At 35.3% G+C, this 12990-nt stretch overlaps 1 protein-coding gene across 4 annotated transcripts in view; it reads left to right on the top strand.

The window, feature by feature from the left end:
- Positions 1-12990, top strand: part of LOC121739643 (long-chain-fatty-acid--CoA ligase 4) — a 51898-nt gene that overhangs the window by 22113 nt on the left and 16795 nt on the right. Inside the window, exon 1 of one of the 4 annotated variants that reach the window (XM_042132178.1) lies at positions 5686-5738. The exons of the other annotated variants lie outside the window; for them this stretch is intronic. Within the exon in view, the coding sequence (XP_041988112.1) occupies positions 5719-5738 (20 nt within the window). The 5' untranslated portion in view covers positions 5686-5718. Of the gene's footprint in view, positions 1-5685; positions 5739-12990 lie in introns of those variants that run through there. 4 annotated transcript variants of the gene reach the window in all.

The raw sequence follows: 12990 nt of genomic DNA, 5'->3' as shown, positions 1-12990 counted from the left end.
TAATAAAAAAGTATCGTTCTGTCTAGCCTTCAGATTTACGTCGAACGCGCGATAAGGAACTTCGTTCCAAAACTGAAATGAAATTAATATGCTTATTAGTTATTGTCGGTCACTGGTAAGTGGTAGGTCATTCCAAAATAACTCCACGGATCTAAGAAACAAAATATTTACATAGAGAAGAGAGTAGAGACTTACTCCGTACTCGTCATAAATAAATATTAACATATTCAAGTGTTATTTATATCCATTGTTAGTTGTAAATACGGTCAACAACCAGACAAGAGATCTTGTGATAAGGACTATACAGTTGTCTGAAACTGAAAGCCCGTAATAAAATACTATCTACTGCTCAAACGACAGTTTTGATGAGAAAATTTCCTATCAACCGTATCGTTTTATTTCCTCTCGCATTAAGAATATAAAAGTTTTGCTATCATATTAAATTATTGGATTCACTAAATCTGTGTTTAAAATGTTACATAAATACAGTCTTAAAAAATAATTTGTTTTACCACTAGTCTGGTTACGATAAAAGTTTGGCAACGGTTCAAAAGCTTCTTTTTGTTACGTCTGGTATGCCTTCTGATAGTTCGGCGGTTCCTCTCGTTTTCTACCTTGTTTTTAGAAGTTTCCAGAGAAGGTGGATTAAGGCGGTCCCCCTACGGAGATGCCGTAATTTACCACTTTTTAGAGCTTTATCCATACTAATATTGTAAATGCGAAAGTATCTCTGTCTGTCTGTCTGTCTCGCTTTCACGCCAAAACTACTGAACCGATTGCAATGAAATTTTGTACACAGTTATTCTAGAGTCTGAGAAAGGACATAGGCTACATTTTGATGTGGGAAAATATCTTATTTCCATGAAAATATCGATGAAAATTAATTCGCATTGCGCGTGGCCAGCGCTCATCCCGGGGGTCCTGGGTTCGAGTCCCGCAGGCGGAACAAAAAGTTTTCAATGTTCCTGGGACTTGGATGTGTATTATAAAATAATATTTCAAAAATCTTAAATATATTTTATGTATAATATTATAAAAAAATCCAGAAATATTATATCGATGCAATGAACATTTTAGTTCTAATACGATTCAACAGATGGCGTTTTATTTTTTACTAACATACAACTAATCATACTTATTAGTTATTATGTTTTTGTTTATAGTTTTTAATATATTAGAATATTATGTTTAATAATATTATCACTTGGTATAATAATAATCAATCTATCTTATCTTATAGAACTCCTGCATTTCTAATATATGTGACAAGTTGACAACAGAAGGCGCTCTAAAATAAAGGAGTTCAAGTGTACCGTGTTGGCCTATATTCCATCCAGAAAATATATCAATGCAATCAACTTTTTAATTCTAATATATGAAAACAGATGGCGTTTTATTTTTTACTTAAATATATTTTATGTATAATATTATCAAAAATCCAGAAATATATCGATGCAATGAACATTTTAGTTCTAATACGATTCTACAGATGGCATTTTATTTTTTACTTCATTGTAACATAGAACTAATCATACTTATTAGTTACTAGCTGTTGCCCGCGACTTCGTCTGCGTGGACTTTAGTTTATAGCGCGCGGTGTCAACAAAATTTGTGTCAAATTTAAAAACTTTTTAAAACCCTGGTAAGTGGTACTCCTCTTAGGGCCGCGCTACACCGGAATGGCAGCGCTGAAAGTGCTCGCCTCGCCGCTGCCATTCCGGTGTAGCGCGGCCCTTAAGTAATCAAAATACCCAAAAACAGCTGTGCAGTGTGCACATAATCTAAACTAATATTATAAATGCGAAAGTATCTCTGTCTGTCTGTCTGTCTGTCAGTCTCGCTTTCACGCCAAACGCCAAAACTACCGAACCGATTGTAATGAAATTTTGTATACAGATAGTCTAAAGCCTGAGAAAGGACATAGGCTACTTTTTACTGGAAAAAAGGGTTGTCAGGGGACGAAAATGCGTAAATTTGTTCAAATTAAGTTAGTTCCAAAAATTCATAATAGATGGCGCCGTGCGTCTTCTACATCGCGCTGACGCTTGCTCAAAAGTCTTTCTATAAGAGGTGGTATCATCTTACATTTAAGTTTCTATTTTTTTCGATTGTTATATCTATTCTATGGTATTAAATAACTCAGTACTTTATCTGTGCAGTGACGTAACCTTAAACCTATCAATGATAAATAGTTTATGGGTAAAGTTGTGTAATTGGGGGGCTAAATAAGCTTTAAAATTTGGCATAAAATATAAAGTTTAATATAAAAATATGAAATACTTATTGTGTGCACACTGCACAGCTGGCGCAGATTTAAGGGGTACCAGGGTTTTTTTATAAAAGCTTTTGATACCAATTTTGTTGACATCGCGCTTTATAAACTGAAGTCCACGCGGACGAAGTGGCGGGCAACAGCTAGTATAATTATAAAGGCGAAAGTTTGTTTGGATGTATGGATGTGTAAAACATTTTTTTTAATGTACAATGAGGATGGAAGTTCGAGAAAATTTCGTTAGTTATCATTGTTTAAAAATGAACTTTAAGTTTTTCCAACGGGAGCGAATTCTTTGAAGTGTTCGGCATACACCATAAGTTTTTTAAATTAATATTTAATATCTTAAAAAATAATCAGTGTGACGTGCTCGGTTTTGTAGCCGCGCGCGATACCTAAAAATGCCGTGCGGAGGCCTATAATTACGGCCGTGAAATTACGGCGTACGGCGGGCACACGGCGCGGGCGTACGCTTTTCGCAGTAAATTAGTAACTAATCCATGGTAATCTACTCGACACAACTGTACACACTCGAGATAAAAATTATACTAGCAGCGCTAAATCCGCGAGCGGGCACCCGTCGCGTGCGCCCACCTCGCGCACGCGACGGGTGCCCGCTCGCGGATTCGTGGCCCGCGGCGGTCTTTCGACGCGTGCGCCCGCGCCCGTATCCGCCCGTGTTTTAGCGTTGGCCCTCAGGGCCGGGACACAAAAACACGATACGACGTCGTATCGTGTTTTTGTGTCCCGGCCCTTAGATCTCTGTATGTCAAATCTAACATTTCTTTTTAAATTAAAAATTAAAATAAAATTAAAAAAAGATAGGTGAAAAAAATAGTGAAAATTATCTTATCAACTCCCAAGCGGCCCAAGCGGGCCGCGATAAGTGATAAAAATAGATTTCCAAGAAGCGCGATCGAAGAATTAACCGGTTAATTTGGGTTTTCAAAATCGTTTGTGTCTTAGTAACCGGTAACCTTTACCATTTGGGTTACGTAAAAACCGTTCGCTTGTTTAACCGGTAAATAAAAGAACGATATATTTACCGGTTTTTAACCGAAATAAACCGGTATTTTCAAACCGGTTCCGAGCCCTGGTCCGCGGTTTTGCTCAGCGACTATAATAGGAGTCAGGACCTACAAAGCTGTAATTTGACATGAATACACATATTAATGATGCCGACAAAACATAAAATCTTTAAAAATTTTTTTTTTATGGTACCTGCCCTATACATCAAGCGGGGATGATTTTTTTTTCACGCCCACCCCATCGTGTGGGGTGTCGTTGGATAGGTTTTCAGATCATTTTCTGATTTAGGGATCCATTTGTGAAATATTATGTTTTAAAGTGGAAAAAACCTTAAATATGCTGAATTTAAAAGGAAAACTATCACGGCTAAGAAGACATAAGTTATTGAGTAATAGACAATAGTCGATATCAACTAAAAAAAAAAACCGGCCAAGTGCGAGTCGGACTCGCGCACCGAGGGTTCCGACAGCTTAAAGGTATTATAGACCTGAGTATTTGGTATGAATTTCAATTTAATACCTCTACGCGTTTATGAGGAAATGGGTAGTAAGTTTAAAATTATTAAAAAAAAATATATTATGTGATGTAACTAAAAATTTATGGTTTTCGTAATTTTTCCTTTATCTTAGATGCTATAAGACGTTGCTTCGTACCAAATTTCAAGATTCTGAGTTCACGGGAAGCACCCTGTAAGTTTTGATTCCCTTGCAAGTGTCGAAAATTTGCGGCATAAACGGCTGTATCTTTTGATTGCGTTGGCTTAGAAGTTTGATTTTTTCACAGCTTCAAGGGACAGTAGACCTGAGTAATTGATATAAATTTCAGCTTCATACCTCCACGCGTTCCTGAGAAAAAGGGTCTTGACAGACGGACGGACGGACAGACGGACAACAAAGTGATCCTATAAGGGTTCCGTTTTTTCCTTTTGAGGTACGGAACCCTAAAAATGTATTCGGCGAAGTATAAAGGAACTTTTCGTTCAAATTCCTTTGATAGTAACTGAGGTGATTAGTATTGTAAAACACGTTATAAATGTACGTTCATTGACCATACAAAATTTTTCCAAAACTAGCGGTACTACGGAACCCTATATTGCGCGTGGCCCGACACGCACTTGGCCGGTTTTTTAGGTCAATTTTGAAGTAAGATAAGTAAAATAATAATAATAATATCTATGGACGCTTCACACCACGTCAGTCTGGCCCCGTGCTAAGTACCTAAAGGACTTGTGTTACAGGTACCAGACAACGGAAATATATTTAATACTTTTATACTATACATATATTTCAGATTTTTATTATATCATACACATATTTAATACACATCCAGACCCGGGAACATTGAAAACTTTTTGTTCCGTCGGCGGGATTCGAACCCGCGACCCCCGGCTTGAGCTACCGACGCGCTCACCACTGAGCCACAGAGGTCGTCAAATAGAGGCAAATGTGTGGCAATGCGCTCGGGGACGGCCTTAAGGGCCAAGACCTTTCTCGAAACCTATTGTACCAAATTTAATTTCGCAAGTACAAATGTCGTGTTAACAAAAGTAGGGCAACATTCACGAAAAGTAAATTTTCACCTACGTTTTCACAAGAACACTGGAAATGTCAAATTATTGTGATTTATATTGCGTAGGTTCTAGAATGCAGTCTAGAACAAGATAAAATGGCAACATCTTTAAATTAATAACTAACATTTTAATGAGAGAATGTATTGTTACAAAAATAATTGCGACAGCTGAGTTTTAAACGTCGAATGAATGAAAGACTATGTGACGAGATGAAACCAGAGCCGGGGGAAATAAAATGGATCCCATCTACATAGTTAAACTTAGATGACTTACATAAAAATATTATTATCCTCCTTATGGCAGTCAAGTAAATAATTCATTGATAATAAAATTATTGTAGTAACGGGCAAAACATGATAGTACGGGAGCCCTAGAACAATAATTGTTTTTTATTATTATCAAGTAAATTTTTGTGAGTAGCTTCATTTTGATAAGACAACATTTTTATCTGCGAAAAATCTTGAAAGTGGTAGCTAACAGAAATAGAAAGGATTTCATACTTTGACTTGATGGTCCTAAAATATGGATTGTTCTATTTGTAGGACAATGTTACTCTTAAATTATATACTTAACTATTAACCTATCAATATACAAAAAAATCAGCTTGTTAGGGTTCAGCTGCTGAACCCTAACAAGCTGATTACTTCAGCAGTCAACCAAGTTTTGTTGATGACTGTTGATGACTTATGTCACAAATACAAAGTCCGCGTGCGATAAGCGGTCTATATTTTCTACGTTATCTGATAACGTATCATCCGACTGGATATATATAATTTAATGATAGCAACACAGACACAGTATATTGTACCGTATGTGATTGAATGTTTGTGATTTGAGTGCAACAGATATGGGATATTATGATGTTCAGTGAGTTTCCAATGGAATTTTCTAGAATATTTATTTTGAGTAAGATATGTATTGGTTGTGAGTTGTGACTTGTGAGTTGTGATGGTTTAGCGCCATGTGCACAGCTCAAAGCTGGCGCTATTTCAGTAGACTGATGACAATTGACAACTTAATACCTAACTTAATTTAATAATTATATTAGAATAATTAACAGTCAAAACTGAAACCTTTACTTTATCGACCTGTCCATCGCCACGTAGAAAAAACAGTTTCTTGGTTAATCCTGTAAATGCATAACAACCATTACGGAGAACTATTTTATAATCAAAATATTTATATGGTCATACACATGATAGGACATAAGGCTTATCGAGGCATTTGTAAGGCTTATCGAGGATATGTTTTATGGTGTGATAATATTGTGGTGATATTGCAACTGAACGTGCGCGTGCGACTACTAATAAAATTTTATTGAAATGTTACCAGTTACCACCGTGGGGCTCCATTTAAATAATTATTTTCGAGCTGGTTATTCGAGCTGATTTCTTTGTCGTCTGCAGGATTAATCATACCTTTAATAAAAACACACCTCTTTCAGCAGGTTTTTGAGTCCATGAAATAGTTAAGCTCTAAATCATGTCAATACTTTTTTATGTACAAAATTAAATTATTAAAATGATGATCTATTCTAGTTCGTAGAGCCTTGGTAATTGGTATCTTTAAGGCCACACAGGCGCGTTATTATCGGTCGATAATATCGCATGCGTTATTGCGATATCTGTTTTCAGTACACACTGCTGCGATAATAACGCCACAATGGAAGTAGGACGTTGCGTTTCTCCGTCCTGCGATATTCCGATATGAGTTCTAGAATGTTTTGTATCAGGATGCAAACGTGAAACGACCATACACATACCTGCTATAATAACCGGCGTTCTCTCGTAAGAAATATCGGACGATAAAAACGCAGCTGTGTGCAAGGAATCGGGACGCATTATCGCAATACCGCATGCGATATTATCGACCCATAATAACGCGCCTGTGTGGGGGAAGCCTTTATGGTTCCTTAATTTCTTACATAACAAAATATGTGGTGTAACATGTAAATTCGCTGGCAGTGTAGGTAGAGCAACAACTCTTTACGCAATACGCCAAATTTTTAGTAATCTTAAATTGAGCATAATATAAGCACCTAAATGCACTAATTGACAAAGAACTACGAATAATAAAAAGTATTTATTATTCGTAGACAAAGAATAAATAAAATGTGCACTCGGCACCAAGTAACACGATGATATTGCAATCATGATTCATGGAAACATACTACTGGCCCAAATCCCGGTCTTAATTACTTATTCCAATCAATCAGATAAAGACAGGGCATATCACTTTATCGGACGTGAACCGAGATATTATGAAATCACATTTACACATAATTCGCTTGTAATCTACCGAATTCTAATAGAGATAGTATGAATTTTCAATGTCTTGTTGGTAACAGTTTAATCTAATGTAATTTTATTGATAAAATAATACCGATTACCGTCTCTCTCTTTACTCTTTAGTAACTCTTCCTAGTAAATAAAGAGCCGATACTATGGACAGAGATGTCTCTTTCCATAGTATCGGCTTTCTGCCAGAGACCTATAAACGAATGCTCGTACTTTACTCAGTGGTATTATTTATTACGGTTATTTTTAGGAAAACATCCTTTCAAGAGTCTCTCCTATAAGTACTCTACAGTTCGACAAGGCTTTATTTGAACGTGGGTGACATTGACGGGAGCGCTGCTGGTAAAGGAGAACTGTCAAACATAATATGTTTGAGAACTGTCAAACATAGAAAAACGTAATTTTTGACATATTATGTCAAAAATTACGTTTTTCTATGATAGAAGCGTTTAGTTCATTGAGGTACCATAATACTTTATCTATGGTTTAGTTCCTTTTCTAGCAACGTTCAAATAAAGCCTTGTCGAACTGTATGCTGATGTTTACGGGTACGACCACAGTTGTAGATTTTCATGTAGTGTAACTACACTGTCTACACTACATGAAAACAGAAAATCTACAACTGAGGTACTGTACAAACTCTATGTAACTACATAGAGTTTGTTGGGCTGATCTAGAGAGCCAAGAATGTAGTTAATCCATAATGATGCCCTTTATACTAAAGTACCCATATCCATGTGAGTACATGAAATATTGACTTGCGAGTCTCTGATGCGAGACGCCTCACGAGTCACGCCACTTTCACCAACCTTGGACATGTTTACCGTCTTCATATCTATAATTACTAAGCGACTTCGTATACTGGACACTGGTACGATTTGGACTTACTATCACATAGATCTACTAAATAAGCCTTAACTTAAATTTACTTTTATTTTACAAGTAAACAGTGCATTAAACGCAACTTGCATTCGATAATTTAAACGTAACTTGCATTTGATAACGAGTAAGATATCAAAACGTATGGGATTTTAGATGGGATGGCCACAGCCCACAAGAATGCTTTCGTAGCGAAGAAGTAGCGAAGTTCGTAACAAACATTTTCATGCATTACTTGCATGCATATTGAATTCTTGATTAAATTAGTAATGAATGATTTTCGTAGCTGCTAGCATCGTTTAACCTTTTCTATACAGTAGGATCTTAGAGTTTTAGCCATAAATAGTGATCGATGTCTATTAATATGGCCTTGGCTCACTTACGTATACCTAAAATGTAAAACAAGGTGCAACTAGGGCGAGTTGTGCAGCTGCAGTGCAAACTGCAAACATTAACCAGCGCATGGCGTCGGTCACGTTAAAATGCTTGCTTATCGGCTATCTTAGTCTCTAGTCTCTACAATCTACATAGATCTAAAAATTAAAAACATCATAAAATGATAAATTATTAATTATTATCTATTCATTACGGATTAAAATATAGGTTATCAAAAATATTATCATATTATCGCAAGTCTCGTAAATCAAATTAAGATTTTCGGATTTTAAATTCGGAGTTATTATTGCTGGATAGAGTTCAAGTTCAAGTATAATAATAATATTGTGCGTTTAACTATAATCCCATAATTATTGTTTTTTGTTTAAAACCATTGTTGTTTGTTTAAAACCTTGCAAATTTAACATACTTAATATTGTTAGCTCTCCGTGATAATTTTTATCCACCAAAGGTCGAAGCGTGAAATATTTTTCATTGTCAGTGTCCCTACTCTCTATCATTAATCAACAAAGAGTTCGCTACAAAACAACGCCGAATATTACCTACGAGTCATTGGCATCGCGAAAACGTGTGATTAGCCCACGTGTATTTTTTACGAACAGATCAACTGCGCATTAGTATTGTAGCAGGTTGTAGCGTTTTTAAAAAGTATACTTAGTAGCGTTTATAAAAGCGGGCGCAAAGTCCAAGAAACAAGGTGAACACCTCAAGGTTGTAGTGTAGCTATCGGCGCTTGATAACGAGAGTCTACCTTATTGATCTAGCGCAAACAACATTTTACAATATCATTAGCAATTCATGTATGAACTGAAGCGTCAAGCGTGTAAATAGCAGCTCTGCCATTATGTTCGCCAGTTACGGCCTTACCACAAAAGATTAAACATCTGCTGAACAGTTGTTTTGAGACCATTTTGTAGTTTGTACTGAATTTTTCTCTAATCAACTGTTCGACGGGTGTTTAAATTGTTTGTAGTAAGACCGTTAATGTTTTTCAAAACTCCTTCTGAGAGAGGGAGAGAGAGAGAAAACAGTCAGACTCCTCTCAGCTTTGGTCCATGTTCGATAGCCATGATTGCGATTTAAGTATGGACAATAATTAAAAATGATTTTCCAAGAAGGAAAAATCATTGTAGGTTAAACTCAGTGGTTGAAAATATAATGCAAAAACTACATTGTTCGGAGTCGTTTACAATAAATAAGATTTGTAGGTCAGTGTTGGGCGCGAGTGCATCTGTTCGGTAGCGGCCGTGATCCGAGACCCGACGCGACCCGATGTCAGCCGACGTCACCCGAACACGGAACTGAATCATAATATAAAACCATGAAATTAAATATAAAAATATTTCATTAATAATAATAATAACAATTGATGATTACTTAATTTCACTTCAAATCCAGGAGGTATTTATTATTATATTTTATTAATATTGACGCTTTATACCTGTATATACTGTACAGTATACAAAGGGCTATCTGAAAAACACAGAAAAGTAATCTTTAGGTGACCTAATTTGCTAAATTTTTCAGGACATTTATTGATTTTAAAAATAATAACAGTTTGTATTTATTTTGTAGGTTTGAGTTTTGTCTTCAAATATAAGTTTAAATAAGGTTGCTAATAATAACCTTCTATTAATAATAAGCATAAAATAGAAAATTTGCTTTAATAATTAAAATTAAATCAGATTAACCTTAATAACCTCCTCCTTTTTGGAAGTCGGTTAAAAATCGAATCTACTGCAAATATAATTGCCAATATTGGTTAAAAATGAGTAAGACTAAGATCTTAATTATAAAACAACAATTACTTTTCAATCGTCAGATAATTTTTTTTTGGCGTTTTGACAGATTTTATATGGAAAAAATGTCAAATTGACATATTTATTCATGTAAAAGTTATCTGACGATTGAAAAATCGAAAAATTGTACAAATATAAATAAATATTACAATAAGTTCTTCAACCGATTAAAGTTATAAGATTAATTTAATTTATTACTTTAATTAATTTTCTTAATGATTAAACAAAAATAAATTTAATAGTCAAATAAAAATATTTATGTTAATTTTTTTAAGAAAAGACTTGGAAAAGACACATGAAGTGGTAATTAAAAGGAACCAAAATAATTAATGTTGATAAGTTATGTTGTCACTGTAATCAAAAATATTATTTCTAATAAAAAAAATGAATGTAACTTTAATATTTAGTTAAAAAATTTTAAGTATCTACTGCTGCTGATAAAATAGCGATTGAAATGCAATACAAGCATTATTTTATGAACCTAAAGTGAAACGAGATGAAAAGAATATGGCTAGCGTGTTTTTGCGTTGTTAAATATTAGTGATCGAAGGTTGTTAATTAGGAATTACCATGTGCTGCCAACAATTAGGTCAAACAACTCGCGATAACTAGTTGTAAGCTTTGATTCGTCATGTAGGATAATCCGCTTTCAACCAGAAACATTGATCAATGGTTTTTCATTCATGCAAGTGACAAGTCATTAAGAGGATACACCAGGGGCGAGAGAAATTGAAAATAGGTATTTGAAAATGTATTGCTGTCTCACCAATCTCAAGTTTCCCACCGCAGAGCGCGATAAAGACAACACGACAAAAGTTCTAATAAAAGAACAGAAAATCTTCGATTCGTTGTCCGCTGATTCCTTCTCCAAAACTTAACCGATTTAAGTACTTTTTTCATTGAGAATTAAAGCAAGGCTTGAGCTGTGTTCCTATGTTTTATTTTTTTTGTATATTTTAGCCAGTTTTGTTTTATGGGTGTTTGAACACAGAGGAAAATCTGGCCATTTTTTTGGGTTTTTGGACGTTCTTATCTTTTTTATTAATAAAATTATGAAAAAAAAGAAAACCCCTATGTTTTCTTTTTTTACATGCTAATAGTCGCCATAGATATTCAGGAAAAATATCATAACTCTACCGGCATTATCCAGGGAGGAAACAGGGGACAACGTTTGTATGGAAAAACGGGGGTGTGGAATCCTCTTAAGTTATGTTAACAGCTGTTCTATAATTGCTTACATTTTTTACAATGTTAATAGTACTTATTATAATCTCCAAGTAATTATGTATTTATTAGTATTTAGTATTTACTGTGCAGGTAAACGCTGAATATTAATGATAATAATTAATGAGAAGAGATAGAAATAATCGGCCAAGTGCGAGTCGGACTCGCACACGAAGGGTTCCGCACCATAATTAATAATTATAGAGCAAAATTAGGCCTGTGTTTTTTGTATGGGAGCCCCTCTTAATTTTTTATTAAATATGAATATTATTATTAAATATTAAAGTACACATAAAACTAAGGATCGTGTGAAAAATTCAAGTAAGTACTAGCTGTTTGACCGAGCTTTGCTCGGTATTCGATAAAACACGAATAAAATGACATTTTCTAAAAATGATTTCTAGCTAGATCGATTTATCGCCCCCGAAACCGAGATTCCAATTACTTGGAATCTCGGAATCGGCTCGAACGATTTTTTTGTGCTCCAGTAGTTCGTAATTTCTAATATTTCCCCCGCTTTTCCCACATTTTCCTGACTTTCTTCGTTCCTATTAGTCTTAGCGTGATGATATATAGCCTACTAGCTGTTGCCCGCGACTTCGTCCGCGTGGACTTCAGTTTATAAAGCGCGATGTCAACAAAATTGGTGTCAAAAGCTTTTATAAAAAAACCCTGGTACCCCTTAAATCAATACAGCTGTGCAGTGTGCACACAATAAGTATTTCATTTTTTATATTAAACTTTATATTTTATGCCAAATTTTAAAGCTTATTTAGCCCCCCAATTAAACAACTTTACCCATAAACTATTTATCATTGATAGGTTTATGGTTACGTCACTGCACAGATAAAGTACTGAGTTTTTTAATACCGTAGAATAGATATAACAATCGAAAAAAATCGAAACTTAAATGGTGTAGTATATAATCAAAGCTTAAATGTAAGATCAAAGATGATACCACCTCTTATAGAAAGACTTTTGAGCAAGCGTCAGCGCGATATAGAAGACGCACGGCGCCATCTATTATGAATTTTTGGAACTAACTTGATTTGAACAAATTTACGCATTTTCACCCCCTGACAACCCTTTTTTCCAGTAAAAAAAGTAGCCTATGTCCTTTCTCAGGCTTTAGACTATCTGTATACAAAATTTCATTACAATCGGTTCGGTAGTTTTGGCGTTTGGCGTGAAAACGAGACTGACAAACAGACAGACAGACCGAGATACTTTCGCATTTATAATATTAGTATAGATTATGTGCACACTGCACAGCTGTTTTTGAGTATTTTTATTAATTAAGGGCCGCGCTACACCGGAATGGCAGCGGCGGTGGCGAGGCGAGCACTTTCAGCGCTGCCATTCCGGTGTAGCGCGGCCCTAAGAGGGGTACCACTTACCAGGGTTTTAAAAAGTTTTTAATTTGACACAAATTTTGTTGACACCGCGCGCTATAAACTAAAGTCCACGCGGACGAAGTCGCGGGCAACAGCTAGTAACTAATAAGTATGATTAGTTCTATGTTAC

The sequence above is a fragment of the Aricia agestis genome, chromosome 1, assembly GCF_905147365.1.
Source record: "Aricia agestis chromosome 1, ilAriAges1.1, whole genome shotgun sequence".
NCBI classification, from domain to species: domain Eukaryota; kingdom Metazoa; phylum Arthropoda; class Insecta; order Lepidoptera; family Lycaenidae; genus Aricia; species Aricia agestis.
The sequence above is the reverse complement of the archived record's forward strand: the minus strand, read 5'-3'. Positions and strand labels throughout refer to the sequence as shown.